Source organism: Silene latifolia, chromosome 6 (assembly GCF_048544455.1).
Source record: "Silene latifolia isolate original U9 population chromosome 6, ASM4854445v1, whole genome shotgun sequence".
NCBI lineage: Eukaryota > Viridiplantae > Streptophyta > Magnoliopsida > Caryophyllales > Caryophyllaceae > Silene > Silene latifolia.
In genome coordinates this window covers 59,243,883-59,264,718 of record NC_133531.1, presented here as the reverse complement: position 1 = coordinate 59,264,718, position 20,836 = coordinate 59,243,883, and the positions used below count along the sequence as shown (strand labels likewise).

Here is a 20,836-nt window from a genome sequence, read left to right as displayed (position 1 = left end):
GCATAACAAAATGGAAGATTTATAAGAAAAACAATGTTCCTTACATTGTTGGTTGGTTCGAAATTATGGGCACAAGTAAGGTCACCTTCCTTCAGTTGTTTTTTTTTTTTTTGGTGAAAGGTAAGATTTCATTAAGCACATAACAAACTATTACAAACTAATACATTTTCAACAAATGTCAGAAATCGCCCATAAGGAGATTTCAATTCAAAAAGCTAACTCTACTCAACCAATCAACATCTCTACGATCATACACATGAGTAAGCCTTGCTTTAATCCTATATTTAAGCAGCTGCCTAATCTGATGTATCAATACTTCAGGCCTAAGCAGACTGCCTTCAACACGAACCCTATTCCTCTGCATCCAGATGGAGTAGACAGCTGCCATAACCGCACACATAACTACCTTCTGCTGGACACCAGATTTCACTTGACTCCAAATTCCTGCAAATAATGCCCCAGCAGGGAGAACTACTTGGACATCATCAGCTATCATCTTGAGAACACGCTGACTGTAGGAGCACTGCTGAAAGAGATGGTCATGTGTCTCACCAGCACTCCCACAAATCAGACAATGATCATCCTGAGAAATCCCTAAGGCAAATAATTTGGCCTTTACCTGTAGAGCTTCTCGTGCAATCAACCAACCAACAAAGCTATGTTTAGGAACATTCCAATCACTCCACACAAATTTATCCCAAGAAACAGCCTGGAATTTATTCCTTACCAACTCATAACCACTACTCACTGTGTAACCCTTAGTATCAAGCATCCACTGACCATCCTGGTAACCTGCACTCAACTTGTCTCTCACCCTGCAGACTGATTTCCATCCCCAACTAATGTCACCAGAGGATGTATAATCAGACCAGGGTGTCCCTTTTAAGTAGACTTGGTGAACCCACTTAACCCACACTTATCGGGTTACGAGAAATCCACCACACCACTTACCCATGGCTGCAACATTCCATGAGCAACTATCCCTAATACCCAGTCCACCCTCAGTTCTAGGAGCACAAACCTTTTCCCAGCTCACAAGAGGAACTCTCAGCAACTCACTGCTACCATCCCAAAGATAACTTCTACATATGGCATTCAGTCTATTAAGTACACCTTTTGGAATGATAAAAATGTTAACCCAGTAATTATATAAGGCCGTGAGTACTGAGTTAACAAGCACCAGCCTGCCAGCATATGAGAGTTTCTTTGAGCCAAAGCTTCTGATTCTACTAATAAGCTTCTCCACAAGAATCTGACCTTCTGCTTTTTTCATTCTCCCTGCAGTAATGGGAACTCCCAAATATGAAAATGGAAGACTACCCTCAGAGAACCCTGCCACTTGCAAAATATCCTGTTTCACCCCAGCATCCACTCCATTGAAGTAGGCACTATTCTTAGAAGGACTCATGAGCAAGCCTGAGGCTTTAGAGAACGTAGCAAAGGCCCTTAACAGCACCATTATAAAACCAACATCCCCTTTACTAAATAGTAGCAAATCATCAGCAAACATGAGATGAGAAAGCTTAAGAGAAGCACATAAGGGATGATACTTGAACTTCATAGTGTCTGTAACATATGTCAAAACCCTACTCAGATATTCCATTGCTATAGTAAAGAGGAGAGGTGACAAAGGATCACCTTGCCTCAACTGCTTTTTCCCTTGGAAGAAACCAAACATATCTCCATTAAGCACCAAAGAGTAGGTTGCAGTTCGTACACTCTCCATTACCAGGCCAATAAATTGTCCAGGAAAATTCAAAGCATTCATCATCTCCTCCAAGAAGCTCCAACTCACAGAATCATAAGCTTTCTTTAAATCAACCTTGAGAAGAAATCTAGGAGAGACTGATTTTCTATTGTACATTCTGATTATATCCTGACAAATTAAAATATTTTCAACTATACTCCTTCACTTGTTCTTGAGCTTATAATGATGGATGATCCTCCTAAGACTCCAAGTATAGAAGCCACTCCAATAAATTGCACCCAAGATGAATCCCAAAAATTCCTACTAATATTAACTAGATATTTAGTAGAAATATTACCTTAATAATACTAATGATCTTGTATTACTATCTTAAGTAATATATGATGTGTATTAGTATTTATGGAGAGCTTTGTTGCATTTGCATGTGAGGAATTATTAGAGAGAAATAAGCAAAACTAGCAAAAACAAGTAGTAGTCAAATGAGCAACCAAATGCTCCTCTTTATAAGCCAAAACCGGTGGCTTTTAGACAAAGGAGGAATCTTTTGTCATTTGTTTTTACTTGTTTTGTTAATTGTAGGTAGATTGTGTAAGATATAGTATGTAAAGGCTAGTATGTAAGGTCTCTTTCACACAATAACCAACATCAACATAAGACAAAAGAGCATCTTTTGCTCATCTTATTTGGCCGAAAAAATGGTCCTTATATGGTCCATTTTTGCCTTTTGTCATTTGTCCCACAAATGCTTATAAGTCTTATGTTTAACTATCTTACATATTTAATTATTAATGTAATCATTTATCACTTAAATATTACACTTAATAATATAATATACACTCCACTTTTTGAGTAGTATACTACCATTATATCATCATATAATGGGTCCCATAATTACTAGTTAGTTAAAATTACAACTTCTTGTAACTTTAAATAACTAATTACCTCTACCTCAAAACTTATATAATACCTCAACAAATTTAGTAATAAAACACTTAATTACTAAATTTAATCTTATTTAATCACATTAAAATAAGACGCAAAATTGCACTCCCATAATTAAGGAATTAATTAATTCATATCGCATACAATTAATTAAATATCTATTTGGGCCTCATCCTATAGGTGTGACCTAAAGGGATCAACTGACCACCACCGTCACACGACAGTAATGTCAAACTCTAGTTAGCCAATCATTACCGATTAATGACTGTCAGTCGACTGTATAAAGAATCATCCCTCACGTATTCTTAATATAAGATTTAATAATGATATTTAAATCATGTGATCGCACTATTGTTGAGGACACATTTCCCAACAATCTCCCACTTGTCCTCGACAAGTGTGCGTCACCAATTCTCTTGTCCTATTACAATCTCCCACTCAATGGAAGGTGTCTTGCAGGTCGTACTTACATTTGATCATATCTTGAGTGGTTTTCTCCATCTGGAGATTAACTGTCTAACCGGAATTATCTATCATAGATACCTTCCGAGCGTGGCCACGCATTTCCAGTTAACTACTCCTCGAGTGGCCTTGAGATTTCAAACAACCCTGACAAGGGGTGGACAATTTCTATTGCCCTATTGCCTTCGTTCAGCCACAGTCCATCATAACCCAAAATATACCCAGTTTGACCTCATTTACGAAATCGTAGAGTATAAATCAAAGCTAATCAGAAGTTGTGCCAACTTGGGCGAATAGTCTCTAGTCAAAAGAATTGACTCATAAGAATACTATAGTAGCTCTTGCCACGACCAGGCTTTATGAATTACCAGAACTCTATAAGCGGTCACTGCCCGACAGAATATCCCATACAGTCTGCCTATGTGATCGACTAGTCATCCCATATGACTGTATGGCACTTGAACTTGCCATCAATCGCATCACACTCTAGTCACTTCGAGACGTCACCTCATATAAGTAACTAGGGGCGATTACCATGTCAATCCGGTTCACTTTAATGGGGTTCAATTTGTCTCTACAACCCATTCGGATACGACAAGGTAGCGGGTGAGTTTAATAAAACTCAAACGATAAATGTGATTATCACATATGAACAGTCAATACACTATTACTACTTCATATTTTATAATCTTTAGTGTATTATAACACTAGTTAAAATGCAATACAAGCTTGGTAAGTGGATATACCCGATATCCATATATTCCAACTTTATTAATTGCTATTTCCTTCCATTCTATGTCATCTCTAATGACATGAATTTTTAAAGTATGTGTCTAGACTTCTTACTAGACTTGAGCTCTTTAAATTGAAAGAAGCTCCCACTGTTATCGCATAACTTGTGATAAAGTCATTTGTGGAGAGATTCACTCTTAATCCCTTCGTCGACTATTTTATCACAATTTTACTTAGATTCCTTTTGTAGAATTTTGCAATGCGCGAAACTAAAACACTTTTCTTAGTTTCTTACTCCTTTGTCAATAACATTAGGTTAGGATTTCATCAAATCCTTTTAAGCTTGGAAACTAAAGTTTGTGCAACCCTTCAACACCTAACTTAGTTTATCATCCAAACATGTGTACAAGTCATCAATTGTACTTTAAGGCTTTCACAAGCCCATGTTATGAATTAACTTATTATTGACTCATAATGTACCTAGCATATGGTACATCACAGCACGTGCGTCTGTTGGCACACATAATCGTTCTAATGGCGGAAACATTAGCAATCGATTTCATGTAATCAACAACTTAATGGGTTCAGTGAACGACTATGATTCCATCATAGTAATTCCACTTTCATCATCATGAATAAGCCATTCAACTTTGTTGTTGTACAACAGATGTGAAATATCTTATCCTCATAAGATTCTCAACTCTATGCCAATATTCTCTCACATAGATTCAAAATCTAGAATACTTTGCATCCCATTACAAGTGTCCCAATTACTCTTGCAAGAAGAGAACATTGGTACATTATGCTCAATAAGTAATATGTTATGAACATATAAGACATAGAGAAACAATTCTAGCTCCCACTTAACTTCATGTATATCATGATTCTTCAATCATGTGAATGAAACAATTCACTATAATCACATGAACGTAAAGTATAATCCTTTAATGCTTGCTTAAGACCATCCTAGGTTTACTTAAGAAAGCTTCGCATAAGATGTTAGGATTCTTAGATCTTCATCTAAGGTTTCGTGTTTCAAATACTTTCTTCTCTAAATTCCCATTTTAGAAAAGTGAATTTTTAATTTCATCTGCCATTCATCATTAAAATGAAATGCGGCAATTCCTAACATAATTTATCTTGATCAACATCTTCATGTAAATCTCATGCATTTGTGTACTCTAAAGCTCTATTTACCTTTAAAGAGACCCTCACTTTAAAGTAAATCTTCTCATGAGCAACAATTTTCGGATTGTAATGCTTCGGCTCGTATGTAACAAGGTCATGATACTATCACTTTCACAAAGTAATATTTTTAAACAATAAGACATGTGCGATAAACTCCCACTGAACTATGCTCCCATACTATCTTCATAGATAATAGTTCAATATAAACTCCCACTCTATAATTCTATTACTTTCACAAAGTAACATTTCAACTATAAGAGATGTTTGTGACACAATCTTCTCCCACTCTATCTCTCAGAAATACGTCTAATTTCTTGAGAGATAGCTTTGTGAGGCACAAACATATATATTTATTGGAGTATTAGGAGTTTTTCTAGACTATGTACTAGCATTCAAAAGGCCATCCTAACATGGCAGCTAGATAATATGCGAGTCTTATCCATGTCATCTGTTTAATAGACTCTCTATTCTAGGTATATCCTGGTTGACCATCCGTTTAAAATAATATATCCGAATGGTATCGAAAATTCCTTACTTGATGAGTTCAAAAAACTCATTACAACTTTATAATTAATCTTACATAAGTAAGTTGTTACTTTTAGTAATGATGACATAAGGAGAATCAGATTCATAGCTTATGGACATATAATGATCCCATCATCATAATCGTCTATTTGATTAATTTAAGTTGTTCATCTAATGTTTCTCTACGCAAGTAATCAATGATGATGATTTTAGAACAAACAACATAATAAAACAAGTGATTTGAGTTGAAAACCAAATCACCTATATCCAAAATACAACCCGTGTTTAAAGGATACAAACCAATTTCCAAGTCACACAAGGAAATCAAAATAGTTCTAAAAACATGAAATTCATCATAAAATTAAAGACAAAGCAAATAAAAGCCAAGCTTCCATTGATCCATCACCATGGTTGGCTACTCTAGCTTCCCTTATGATCCTCTAGGCTTGCTTCTCCTTGCCTTTGTCCTTGCTAGGAGGGGGCCCTATTTACAATAAAAAGGGTAATCATCACAACTTGTATCACATACTAATTGAGATTGAAACATAAAAGATAGGAATAGTTATATACCTACTGGAATAACCTTTCCAGCTTTGATGTCGCCAAGGTATTTGGAACAATTTCTTTTCCAATGTCCAACACCACAACAATAGTGGCATTTGTCCCCGGAGGGGGCACTGTACTTGGGCTTGGAGGAGCTTGCTTCATAAGTCTTAGCTATGTTCCTGTTGGGAGTTCGCTTCTTTCCCTTTTTCCCGCTCTTCTTGAAAGTTCCTTTGCTCTTATGATTAACATTGAGCACATCTTTGGTGGTGCTAACACTTAGCCCCATGTCCCTTTCGGCTTGCACAAGCATTTTGTGCAACTCATCAAGAGAAACTTTCTTATCTTGCATATTAAAATTCACCCGGAATTGAACATATGCTCTGATTTTGCTGAGGGAATGAAGAATTCGATCAATTACGAGTTCATTGGGAATTTCCACCTTATGCATTTTCAAGGTCTCAACATGCTCCATCAACTTGAGCACATGTGGGCTCACCTTTTGGCCCTCTTTGATGTTAAGATCAAAGAATGCGGAAGCCGCCTCATATTGAATGACCCTAGGAGCTCGTGAAAACATGTTCACAAGCTTCATGTAGATCTCATGAGCGGTGCTAATCTTTATAGCACTTCGTTGGAGCTCGGCCTCCATAGCAAAGATCAACACATTTTTTATCGCGGCCGACTCCTTTTGGTAAACCTCATAGGTTTGCCTAGCGGCGGGGGTGGACCTAGTATTAGGTTCGGTGGGAGATGCCTCGGTAAGGTAACGAAGCTTGTCGTCACCTTGCGCGGCCAAGCGAAGTTGCGCGTCCCAATCGGCGAAATTGGACCCATTCTTTTCTAACTTACATCGATCCATGAAGGATCGGAGCCATGACACATTGGTAAGCGTGGCGGAACTAGTGGATGCGGACGTGATTGGAGTTGCCATTGCAATTGATAAAACAAATTTGACTACAAAATAGGAAATGAAGGAATTAATTATCATCTATCGTTTTAATAATACTCGTAAATTTAACTACAAGTATTGCATTTATATAGTGACCTCCACCCAACTATATAAATGATTCCGAGATCCAAATTCATATCAACTCGGGCACGGTGAGCCGATTCATCCCTTATTAATATAACTCGGTGGATTAACCTTTTAATCGTTTCTACTTTTAGAACTCTCGGTCGATAAAAATTACTCTAATTCTCATCTTTAGCCCGGAACACATGCGACTACGGTCAACAATACTTCCGTTGAGCTCAATCCAAATTTCGATGTAATAACTTTTTACTACCCCACTTCGCCAACGTAACAAGGTTTGTATTACGGTGAAGCCGGATTAACTCCCTCATGAAATTGGTACTTCATGGGTTTATACTATTTGGTAAGGTTTTATCTCAATTATTATATGTGAGAGGTCTTGTCAATTTATTATCTATCACGTTTTAAGTGAACTAAAGCGGTGAACTACGATAATTATAATTGACACGGTCGATGACTCGATATGATATGCATGTGTTGTTATGGCGATTTGGCAATGCATGCAACATATTAAAAGAAATGCAAAGCAATAAATAAAATTCCTAGTATGGCCTTCCTAAAAATAGAAAATCAAATAATCTATTACATATTCGGAAATCAACTCCTTTGGTCCCTTGAATCTTCAATCGGCACGCCTCCCAAGACACCATCTTTGTCGGATCACCTTTCCGAATGGCACCGTCTTTGAAGATGCTCCATAATTACAAATAATAATAAAAATACAAAGCTATTCCTATTATACATTTGTAAAATGAAAAAACTAATGTAAATAAAAATAAAAGTGATTCGAGATCACATTAAATTACAACCGAATCAATATTCCCTTTCATTACGGGTAATATTGATTAAACTAAGGCCATACTAAGATAAAATTACATAATTCAAAATTATATAAATAAAAGACATTCAACAATTGAAATATGCAGCATTATAATATGTACCTATCATGCAAAATCATGTGCCAAATCACCCTATTTAACTTATGTCGTACATATAACCCGGTTTCATGGAAATGCGTGATAATAACCTTTTAAAATCACTAATTAACACTTAAATCACATCTAAGCTCAAGTTAATTATCCTAACACATTTTAGGACTCAAAATCAGTCATCACTTAATTTTTGACAATAATTCAACTTGATTTAATTTTATGCTCATTTTTTACCTTAAAAAAAACAATATTTATGAAATAAATTCAAATTAAATCATAAAAGTTTCAAAATTTGAATTTTAAATTTTTGAATATTCTGGAATAATTCCATGACACTCATAATGTCAAAAATCATGGTTAAAATTTTCGAATTAATTTTGAGAAAATATAGTTGCATTTTATAGGTTTTATCTCATAAAATACATAAAGTATCCGAAAATTAATCCAATAATTTTTACAACTTTATATCTGAATAGTGGGATATTAATTCAACTTAAAATAATTTTCTCAAGCCATGCAATACGTTTTAGCTAATTTTTGCTAAAATAGTCACTATTTATGCCATTTTTACTCAAAAATCCATAAATCATGCTAAAGAAGATCTTTTAATCTAGTAATTTACATACACTCTTTAAATCTTACACGTGACATCATATTAAAGGATCATGGCTTAATTCGAAATTTAACTAATTTTAACCATTTTACCTCTTTTAATCCATTTTTATCTCATAAAAATCATAAATCATGCAAAATTAATCAAATTAACTCGTCCTTTTACACACAACTTGTAAAATATGCATGTGAGGTCATATAAAATTTTCAAGGTCAGAAACGAAATTTAACTATTTTTAGCATTTTAATTCCCATTTTAGTCATAAAAATGTAATAAAAAGACCAAAATTCCTTAAAATGAGCAATAAATTTCCATAAATTATAAAAATAACCTAAAAACATTTTAGGACCAGAATATATAACATGCATGGTGATTTCGTGGCTTATACTTATAAATCACAAATTTTTAGTTTTATATGTTAACCTTTTAACTCGGAAAAACAATAACCGATTATGCATGCAACATCCTTATGCTCTGATACCACTTGTTAGGTTTATATACCTATTATTAGACTCCTCTAATAGTGAACTAATTAACTTTTTAATTATTTGTTCTTTAGATCTAGTGCATGCATAACAAAATGGAAGATTTATAAGAAAAACAATGTTCCTTACATTGTTGGTTGGTTCGAAATTATGGGCACAAGTAAGGTCACCTTCCTTCACTTGTTCTTGAGCTTATAATGATGGATGATCCTCCTAAGACTCCAAGTATAGAAGCCACTCCAATAAATTGCACCCAAGTTGAATCCCAAAAATTCCTACTAATATTAACTAGATATTTAGTAGAAATATTACCTTAATAATACTAATGATCTTGTATTACTATCTTAAGTAATATATGATGTGTATTAGTATTTATGGAGAGCTTTGTTGCATTTGCATGTGAGGAATTATTAGAGAGAAATAAGCAAAACTAGCAAAAACAAGTAGTAGTCAAATGAGCAACCAAATGCTCCTCTTTATAAGCCAAAACCGGTGGCTTTTAGACAAAGGAGGAATCTTTTGTCATTTGTTTTTACTTGTTTTGTTAATTATAGGTAGATTGTGTAAGATATAGTATGTAAAGGCTAGTATGTAAGGTCTCTTTCACACAATAACCAACATCAACATAAGACAAAAGAGCATCTTTTGCTCATCTTATTTGGCCGAAAAAATGGTCCTTATATGGTCCATTTTTTCTTTTGTCTTTTGTCCCACAAATGCTTATGAGTCTTATGTTTAACTATCTTACATATTTAATTATTAATGTAATCATTTATCACTTAAATATTACACTTAATAATATAATATACACTCCACTTTTTGAGTAGTATACTACCATTATATCATCATATAATGGGTCTCATAATTACTAGTTAGTTAAAATTACAACTTCTTGTAACTTTAAATAACTAATTACCTCTACCTCAAAACTTATATAATACCTCAACAAATTTAGTAATAAAACACTTAATTACTAAATTTAATCTTATTTAATCACATTAAAATAAGACGCAAAATTGCACTCCCATAATTAAGGAATTAATTAATTCGTATCGCATACAATTAATTAAATATCTATTTGGGCCTCATCCTATAGGTGTGACCTAAAGGGATCAACTGACCACCACCGTCACACGACAGTAATGTCAAACTCTAGTTAGCCAATCATTACCGATTAATGACGGTCAGTCGACTGTATAAAGAATCATCCCTCACGTATTCTTAATATGAGATTTAATAATGATATTTAAATCATGTGATCGCACTATTGTTGAGGACACATTTCCCAACAGAGTCTCCGTGAACTCGAAGATTCTTAATTCCTAAACTTACTGCTGCTTGTAGCCCAATGAGACAAGCTTCATATTCTGCTGCGTTATTTATCACCTCGAAGTCGAGTTTGATAGAAAGTGGTGTATCCTCACCTTCAGGAGAAATGAGCAACACTTCTATTCCAAATCCTCGTAAATTCGATGCTCCATCAAAATAAAGGTCCCAGGAGTCTACACTAGTTTGTAGTATATCCTCTTCTAAAAATGACCATGTGTCTACTTCTTGGGTGGCGTTGATAGGGTTATCTGCGAAGAATTCAGCAACGGCGCGCCTCTTTATAACCTTCAGAGGTACATATTTGAGATCGAACTTTGAGAGCATTAAGGTCCATCTTGCCAAGTGTCCGTTTAGAACGGGTTTTTCGAAGAGGTATTTGACAGGATCCATTTCTATGGCCATCTTGATCTGATTATACCCTGCATACCCGTCCATGAAGGATAACAATGCGTGGTCTGCTGTATTATCTACCAATATATCGATGTGTGGTAGAGGGAAGTCGTCTTAGGACTTGCTTTGTTTAAGTCTCTGAAATCAACACAAACTCGGATTCGCCCATCCTTTTTGGGTACGGGTACTATGTTGGCCACCCAGTCTGAATACTCGAAAACTTTGATGAACCCGGCTTTGAATTGTTTATCGACTTCTTCTTTTATTTTAAGAGCCCATTCGGTCCTCATTCGACGAAGCTTCTGTTTTACAGGTTTGAAACCTGGTTTGATTGGAATTCTGTGTTCTGCAATATCCATGTCGATTCCTGGCATATATTTGTAGGACCAAGTGAAAACGTCCTTGAACTCATGTAGGAGGTCTATGAATTTGGCCCTTTCAATTGGGTTTAAGGTCATCCATATCCTAAGTTCTTGGGGTTCTAGTTCGGTTCCCACGTTGATGGGTTTAGTGTTCTCTATAACTGGTGCCCCTTCCCCTTCTTGTAATATTTCTTTAACTATATAGGGAGGTAATTCAATTGAGTCTGGGTCAGGATCATCCTAATTATCATCGTAAATAGAATTGCATTCAGAATAACACAAAGAGAAAGCAGAATCTGATTTATTCATATTAAATTTTGAAAAGAGTTGAAACAAAGAAGCCATCCTCTTCGAGTCGGTGGCGGTAAAGGGACAAATTCTTTGGGCATTTCCCGAGCTACTGTTACTACTCGATGCTATGCTAGGAGAAGCAAGGGGATGGGGAGTGATGACAGAAGAAGACTCTCTAGGGACTTCTCTAGACTCAGACTCTGATTCCGACTCCGACTCCGACTCTGACTCGAATTCGTTGTCTTCGGGTTCTCCTTTGAACATCTCTCCTTCTCCAGTGATGACTTTGAAGAGCTTTCCTTGGTTGTTCGTCCACTTGATCGACTTTGTCCATCCTTTTTGCTGATTCGAACTGGTTTCGGTGATCAATGCTACGGGGTTGAAGTGGTCATCCTGAAGTACCATGGTAATGATCTCATCCTGTGCCGCTCTGACGAATCGGTCTTCTACAAACAGAAGGCTAACAGCCTGATCGTCTAAGCAAGGTGCTTGACGGTAGGAACCGTTTCTGAAGGAATGAAGTAGGAATCGTGAAAGATCTCGATTCCAGCTAGTTGCCTTCCTTTATAGTGCCAAGGTTCGGGAAACCTGTGAAAGTATCCATTTAGAGTAGGGAGGTAGGGTCGCATTTGGATTCCCTTGTTCTTGCGGTTTTGAAACTGAGTGAGCATCTCCAATGCTTCTTCTTTCGTGGGTTTGTATCCCAATCCTAATGGTATCCTTTGAGAGTTTCCTTCTTTGTAAGGTGCGAAGGTATTTTTCTTTGTAGGATTTAATGGCATTCCCAGGAAGTATCCCTGAGACTTGAGTATGTGGTTGACCACCAAAATTGGAATACGGATCGAAGTATAGAGGTGCGAGTTCACTTTCTACAAGATTTATGCTATGAAAGCCTCCAAGCTCGTATACTGGATCTGTGACTACTTGGTTGCTTGACATCTTCTCTATCACTGCCTTGATAGGTGACGAAGTGATCGTCACTACTTTGCCATCTAGTGGGATCTTGATTTTCTGGTACAAGGTGGATGTTACCGCTTTGGAAGCATGAATCCAAGGCCTTCCCAGAAGTATGTTGAATGATGCTTCGATATCCACTATTTGAAAGTTAACCTTTCGCTCAATTGGCCATGTGGCTATACTGAGGTTAACTAGTCCTACCACTTTACGTCGTGTTCTGTCGTATGCTCGAACACCTTGGTTAGTAAGAGTCCAATCTGATTCCTTCATGCCCAATTTGTATGCCATTTTTAATGGTATGACATTAACTGCAGAGCCATCATCCACCAAAGTCATTGGGACATTCTTCTTTAAGCATATGACGGAAATGTATAAAGCTAGGTTGTGACTGGCGCCGAAATGAGGCAAATCCTCATCTGAGAAAGTGACTGGGTTACTTAGCTTAGTTGAATCTTGGAAGACCAAGTTGACTACGTCGTCAGGCGTAGAGTTGGGTGCCACGTTTAATTTAGCCAAGGCTTGCAGTAAAGCTTGGCGATGAGAAAATGAACTTGCAACTAGTTGCCAGACTGAAAGATCAGCCTTTGTCTTCTGAAGTTGTTTTAGCAAGTGGTCGGTAGATGTATCTTCGCCATCATTTGGTGTGATGACATTGGTGTTAGTAATTGGACCATTAGCTATAGGGCCATTTTGAGAAACATTTTGATATGGACGCCCTGAACGAGTAAGGTGGTCTATATCTTGGTCTTCACTACCTTTGACTATGTCCTCACTAACCTTGACTAGATAATGCTCGGTGAGGTATTCATCTTCATCGTCATCGGCCCATATTCCGTTGACTGTAGCAAGCTCTCTCAATCTGATGATCTCAGCTTCTAAATTGATTATTTGGTCGACTAGGCTATCAACCACGGCTACTACCTCTTACATTGTAGAATTTTGAGACATATTTAGTGGCACGCTCTCCTTGGGTATGGCGCTTGGATTGTGGAGGGATGCTACTACATCTTCCAGTTCTGAGACTTGCCTACTCACACTCTTTGCCCATGCAATAAAATCGGCGATGGTAGGAGAAATGGTGGATTAACTCCCCTCATCTTCTAATGCATGAATCTTATCTTTGATTGGAGAAATGAGGTGTGAACAATCCAACGTGGATTCCTCATCTGTAATCATCAGAACTCCAAGAGGATTCTGAGTATTGTTAGGCTTACCTCCAGGAGGTATAGGCAGGCGACCATCTTCGATCATATCCTGAAGGACATGTTTTAGCTTGAAGCATTTCTCTGTATCGTGTCCCTTACCTCTATGATATTCGCAGTATGAATTTTCGTCCCAGAACTTGGACTTCTTTTCTGGGTCAGGTGTAGGCCCTATGGGTTGGAGCTTACCCTGTTTCATCAACCTTTTCAAAGCATTAGAGTATGTATCGCCAATGTTTGTGAACTTCCTTTGTAGGTTATTCTTCTTTGATGATTCGATGAGGTTAACCTCATCAGTCTTGCTAGTAGATCTATAAGAACGACTCGTTGAACCTTGATATCCACGTCCCACCGTTTTGGACAAGAGCCCTTTACGGATGTCATCTTCAATTCTCGTCCCTAGCACAGTGAGATCTTTGAAGGTCTTAATGTTTTGATACCTCAAGTGGTTTACATAAATGGGTCTCAAGTTATCCACGAACTTTTCCACAGGGGTAGCTTCATCTGGACGCTCAACAAGTTGTGTGCTAGTCCTCCTCCACCAACTTAGGAAGTCGGTGAAGCCTTCTTTCTCATTTTGGGTAAGAACCTCTAAAGTACGCATGTTGACTTGGATCTCAGCATTATCCGCATACTGTTTAGCAAACTCAATTGCAGCATCATCCCAAGTGGCAATCTTCTTGTGCTCCAGGGAATAGAACCATTGCTTAGGAATGGTGTCGAGAGATGAAGGAAAGATCCTTAGGAACATCTCAGGTTTGATGCCTTTGATAGACATGTAGTCTTTGAAAGCACGAATGTGGTTCAAAGGGTTTTCATGTCCCTTGAACTTCGGGATGTCAGTCATATTGAAGTTGTTTGTCAACTTGGCATTCACGGCCTCATACTTGCGATTATTTTCCCTGTAGATGTCATCTCCCTTGAGGTACATTAGTTGCTCCTCCAAGTATTGGAGTCGCTTCTCAGCTTCAGTAAGACCAATTGGAGGGTTGATTTCTGGTTGTCCAACATAGGGTGGAAGGTTATCATGTACGACCTCACTAGGAACATCACTTTCTGCAGGAGGGAGCCTAGTTTCTACAGCAACAATTTGGCCTTCAATAACATTGAGGCGCTCATAAGCTTGTTCTTGACTTGTTTGGAGATGAGCAAGCGCAGCTAGGATTTGATCATTACCATTTTGGGGTTGACCACTCTGACTTGTGGTACTAGTTCCAGGTATCTTGGAACTGGGTAAAAGATCGACAACGAATCAAAACACGACCGACCATTCTAGCACACTTACTCAAAGAAAAGACTCAACTTGTGAAGTGGGAGTGTGCCACCGTGTTAAGTGAGGTTTGAAAATGACAAAGTTTTGAAATGTTTGTCCTAGACAACTGTAGTGTAGTTGTAGGAGTGTTTACTCAAAGTGAGGTTTTGAAATGGGTTTTAAGGCCCGAATTTTGACTAGACATTTGGACAGAGTTTTGACTCATTTTGCGCTATTTAGGCCTTATTTGAAAATGTTTACATTTTGAAAAAAAAAAATTATTATTTTACAAAATTTGTCATGGTTTTGTTTACAAAATGGTGATCACATATGATGCAAGCATTCATACAGGCATTATAACGGTATGCTGAGTGGATTTATAAGGGTTTTGGTTTAAAAGGTGGTTTGCCATACCAAGCGATCAAACCTGGTCTGTGGAGAGGTCCGTGCCAAACAAGAGTAAGGTCGGTTCCTAGTCCATTTCCTCGAGTAGTGAAAGCTCTTGATACAAACATGAGTAAGCATCACGGTATGGTTGACGTCAATCGCTATCTATCCTTAGGCCCAGATAAGAATTTGGACCGTCTAGACGGGACGATTGGTCGAATGGGTTGGGTTGGGCCTAGGAAGGCCGAATAAAACGACCTAGTCGAGTAATGAAAACCGACAGCTGTCTCATATAAACTATTCCCTAACCTTGTTCAAGTTTCAGCCTTGGCAACACGTAAGTGTATTACTCCCCAGCGGAGTCGCCAAACTATGGACACGGGGGGCCCACGGGGGCGCTTGGGAAACAAGTGTTTGCATTTGTAGAGTCGCCACCAATTTTTATGGGAAATTGGAACCGTTCGAATACCTCGTGCCATGTCAAGACACAAAGTAGTGACATGAACACTAAGAACTCGTTACCCTTAGCATTCTATGTCTAGAATGACTCTCGTGGATGCCAATGAACACGGATGTTCACAGAGATCTGGAGTAAGGGGTGAGGGTACGTATTAGGAAGTCCTTTTACTGAACACCTAATCCCGTCCGCCTCGATAGCGGCCTCTACTAATGATTAGGGAAATTATTCATACTTGATATTTTGTCGATTATATGCATGCAATGCAACATCCACAGATTAATCCTAGCATGTGAATTAAACTAAGTCGATGAACACGTAATTTAGCATTCATTAATGTCGAATTAGGGTTTAGATTGATTACATGTGAGAACAAGTAAATAAATCATCCATAATACAATAAAATAAATTGCGATAATTAAATTACAACGATTAAATGATTTACGTCAAAAGTATATTTAAGACGGATAATTTGAGGAAAAAAAGGAAAATAAATTAGGACAATATGGACATATCATAGGCGATATTAGGGTTAATAGTAGATTAATACGTAATTAACGAATTAGGTCAAAGTAAGAACGGAAGTTCAGAGACAGAGCTCAACCCGGAACAGGCGCAGCAATGTTGCGTCTCTTGGAAGAGGCGCAGTGGTCACTGCATCTGTTCCTGAGGTGAGTTCTGGCTGTGAAGTCAGAACTGCGTGTTGTTAGTGTTCATTAGTGGATTTAACGAATAATTATTAATATTTGACCCGGATGAAAGTGATTTAGCGTATTATTAACATGTGAAATCGTCATAAAAGCGATAAAAATGATTTAGAACGAATTAAAACGGATTAAAACTAATTACGAATTAATTACAAATTAATTAGGGTTGCTTATAGAAACGGAAACGAATTTGACAAACGTGATAAACTGATGGAAGCATGTACCAAAGTCGAATTCCTGAGACTTGACATGATCAAATCGAATCTCCAAAATCCGGAATTGATTTAATGACAAAAACTCGCAAATATTGGTTATAAGGGATTTAAGTCGGATTTAAAGCGTGATATTTATCGAGAGTATGTATTAAAATTATCATATACACGAATGAAGAAAGAAAATAAGAAAACAAAGAAAGAAAGACGAATTAACAGAGAGGCGAGGAAGAAGAAGAAGAAAAGCAAGAACTGCGACAACCTCTGGAAGAGGCGCAGCAGATGCTGCGACTCTTTGAAGAGGCGCAGCAGTTGCTGCGTTTCTTCTCGACGTCTGCCTATAGTTAATCCGTAAAAATAGTTTGATAAAAGGGTTTTTAGAAATCGTTCTTAAGCCTACTTTTGACGTAAACCTTACATTAATTGGTACAATCCCCCCTACTACTAAGAGAATAAAAATTCTCTTAATTTTTCCCTCCAAAATGCATCAACCTTAATAAGGAAACAATTAAAACCCTTCTTTTAATAAAACTATTACCTTTTCCTTAAAATATAATCTTATTATAATTAGAAAAATTCTTAGGTCCTCCGGGAGGACAATTAATGTGTCCTCCCTAACCAATAAGAGGCCTTCATGCCTATTTGAAAGCAATAAATATAAAAGTAAATATAAGATAAATATAGCCATAAAGACTTCTTATTGGCTAGGGGGGACACATTAATTGTCCTCCTGGAGGACCTAAGAATTTTTCTTATAATAATTATACTCTAATCTTTTAATTAAATTCAAAAGAATGATTGTTTTTATTATAATAATAAAATATATTTGGTATTAAACTATATAAAAGAGTTAACTAAATTTTACTCCCTTTTAAAATCGACTTTTTTAAAATTACTCAATTTTGAATTTTTTTTTCCTGAAATTACTCCCTTAGGTTGCATTTTGACCTAAAATTGCTTCAGAACTCCAACTGAAAAAGATAACCGTGTAGACAAATGGAGGAAGAGTTAAACAACAGACAAAATAAGTCACTTAATTGGAGTTTTGAAGCAATTTTAGGTCAAAATGCAACCTAAGGGGGTAATTTCATGAAAAAAATTCAAAAAAGAGTAATTTTAAAAAAGTCGATTTTAAAAAGGAATAAAATCTAATTAACTCAACTATAAACTATAAGTTGCTAAATTTTTTACAATCAATTTAATTGTTAAATTCTCTATAAAAACAATCAAGAATAGACTATCTAATTAATTACTATCAATTATACACATTATTAAAATTTGTTTTACAATCAATTTAATTGTTAAATTCTCTATAAAAATACGGTCTAAAAAACCGCGCTTTCGCGCGGGATCTACACTAGTAATAAAATACAACAATAAAAGATGGGATTTACACCCTCAGACTTACATGTTTGACGAAACGAGATTAACTAAGTTAATGTTTTAGTGATTGCTCGACTCGAATGTATGATGAAAGTGCCCTCGTAAGAGGATTTAGATTAAATTGATTGATTAATTGAGTGTAGTTGGTCAAATTGGTCGGTCATGCAACGAGACCGGTACTCAGAATGATATGAGCTTACGTGGTCGATTGATCAAGCACGTAGACGTCAATAAGCTTAGGGCACGGTCTTAGAATGCAAAGGAAGAAGAGAAGGGCGGACACTCGCGTGAGAAATATGAGGAACGAAGGTCCCTATTTATACTAATCACATGGAGGAATTATAGAATGACTAAAACTTTGGAAACAAATCTCGAAAAGATCTGAAAATACGCAGAAAAGGGCTGGGGAAGAGGCGCAGCAGCCACCGCGACTCTTGGAAGAGGCGCAGCAGGTGTTGCGTCCTTTCCCCAAAGGTTTCCTCCTGCGGAAGAAAGATTTCCGCGTTTCTTTTATGGAATTGCGGTAGATCTCGACTTCCTTATTCTTTAAAATATGATTTTCGGGAAATATTATACCAAAAAGTGTAGATACCACATTTCTACACCTCCCGCAAGCCACCCAATGATGATTGGGCCGCATGTTTGGTACACGGAACGATTGATGACAATTCGTAAGTTTATCGTCAAGTGATAGCTCAAATACTTGTGTCTACCCCTTGGTTGTCGTCTAGGTGTCATTACGATCGTTTTGGCAGTAATTAGAGTACATTTGGAGTCCGGGTCAAAAACCGTCTTCATTTCCTAAAACCGTCAAATCCCGAGTCAAAAGCAATGTGCTTGTCTACTTAAAGTTAGGATGTCATAAAATGTTATGGATATATCTCATTTGGAGTCACATGTCACTTCTTTGGGCTAAACTTAAAGTTTAAATTACAAAATGTGCATTTCATTTAGCTAAAATGACAACCCGGCCTTTAGGCCCGTTTTACGAGGTGATAACGACTTTTTTGGGTCAGGCCTATTTCACATAAAGTTCTAGATCTTTCTCTTAGCTTTCCAACGCCACCAAAATAACCTTATTCCGAGTCTTGTAAAGAAAGTTATGCCTAAAATACGACAGGCTGTCAAACACGCTTTCTTGCGCAGGAGGAAACCGCTGGGGAAAGGACGCAGTAAGTGCTGCGCCTCTTCCAAGGGACGCAGCACCTGCTGCGCCTTTTCTCCAGGCTTTCTTTTTGTCTAAGTTTCCGTGTTTAACCTAAGTCGGTTATTTCCGGATCTTTCCTTCCGTAACCCTAATTCCTCCTTGTGATTAGTATAAATAGGGACCTTCGTCCCTCATATTTCTCACGCGAGTGTCCGCCCTTCTCTTCTCCCTTTGCATTCTAAGACCACGCTCTTGCTTTTTGGCGTCTACGTGCTTGAACTTTCGACCACGTAAGCTCGGATCCTTCTGAGTACCAGCCTCGATTTGCATGACCGGCCAATTTGACCAACTCCACATCAATCAACTTAATCAACTTTGTTTAATTTCCTCTTAGAGGGCACTTTCGTCGTACATTCGAGTCGAGCATCACTAAACGTTAACTTAGTTAATCTCGTTTCGTCAAACATGTAAGTGTGAGGGTGTAAATCCCATCTTTTACTATTGTCTTTATTTTTGTAATCATTATTGTAAGGTTTATGTCGAAAACATATTCAAAACCGATTTATAAAACCTTTATTCCAACCCTTTTTACGGATTAACGGGAGACAGATGTCGAGAAGGAACGCAGCAACTGCTGCGCCTCTTTGAAGGGACGCAGCACCTGCTGCGCCTCTTCCTCAGACTGCCGCAGTTCCTGCTTTCCTTCTTCTTCCTTCGTCTTTTGTTTAATTTGCTTGTGCTTCTTTGTTTCGTCTTTGTTTGTTTTTATTTCTTTGACATGATAATTTCAGCATATAATTCATTAGTAATTCATCATCTTTTAGTTCCCGACTTAAATCCCAAGTAATTCATATTTGCGGGTCTTCGTCATTAAAATCAATCCGGGTTTTAGAGATTCGATTCATCAATATCAAGTCTCTGAAATTCATCTTTTGTATATTTTCATCTGTTATTTATCGTCATCATCATCATTAGTTCGTCATTAGTAACCTAATTAACCTATTTAATTTAATTCATTGTTAACCTCATAATTAATCCTGTAATTAATTTGTTCCAATTAGTTTTATCTCATGTTTTATAGCTTTTATGACCAATTTGCATGTAAATAATACGCTAAATCACTTCTATCCGAGTCAAATATCAATTATCGATCCTTTAAATCACCAATGAACGTTAAGGACATGCAATTCCGGCTTCACAGCCAGAATTCACCTCAGGAACAGACGCAGTGAGCACTGCGCCTCTTCCAAAGGACGCAGCTCTGATGCGCCTGTTCCGGGTTGAATTTTGCCTCTGAACTTTCGTTGTTGCTTTGACATAGTTTATTAGTTTACGTATTAATTAACTATTACTCGTATTATCACCTAATAATCTGTTCATTTATTTATTTTCCCTTTTCTTTTCTAAACTCATCCGTTTTAAGTGTATTTTCGACGTAAATCAATTAACCCATTGTAATTATTGTAATTTTCTTTATTGTATTTTTTATTGTATTTCTTTATCATATTGTTTGTATGCTCTCACATGCAATTAACCTAAATTTCTACCTCGACATTAATGCATGTTAAATTACGTGTTAACCGACTTAGTCTAA

At 37.0% G+C, this 20,836-nt stretch overlaps 1 protein-coding gene across 1 annotated transcript in view; it reads right to left on the bottom strand.

The window, feature by feature from the left end:
- Positions 1–202: 202 nt before the first annotated feature.
- Positions 203–20,836, bottom strand: part of LOC141588123 (uncharacterized) — a 39,959-nt gene continuing 19,325 nt past the window's right edge. The window contains exons 2-3 of the mRNA XM_074409578.1: positions 952–1,876; positions 203–822 (exon numbers count right to left, since the gene is read on the bottom strand). Coding sequence (XP_074265679.1) covers positions 203–822; positions 952–1,876 — 1,545 coding nt within the window. The remainder of the gene's footprint in view (positions 823–951; positions 1,877–20,836) is intronic.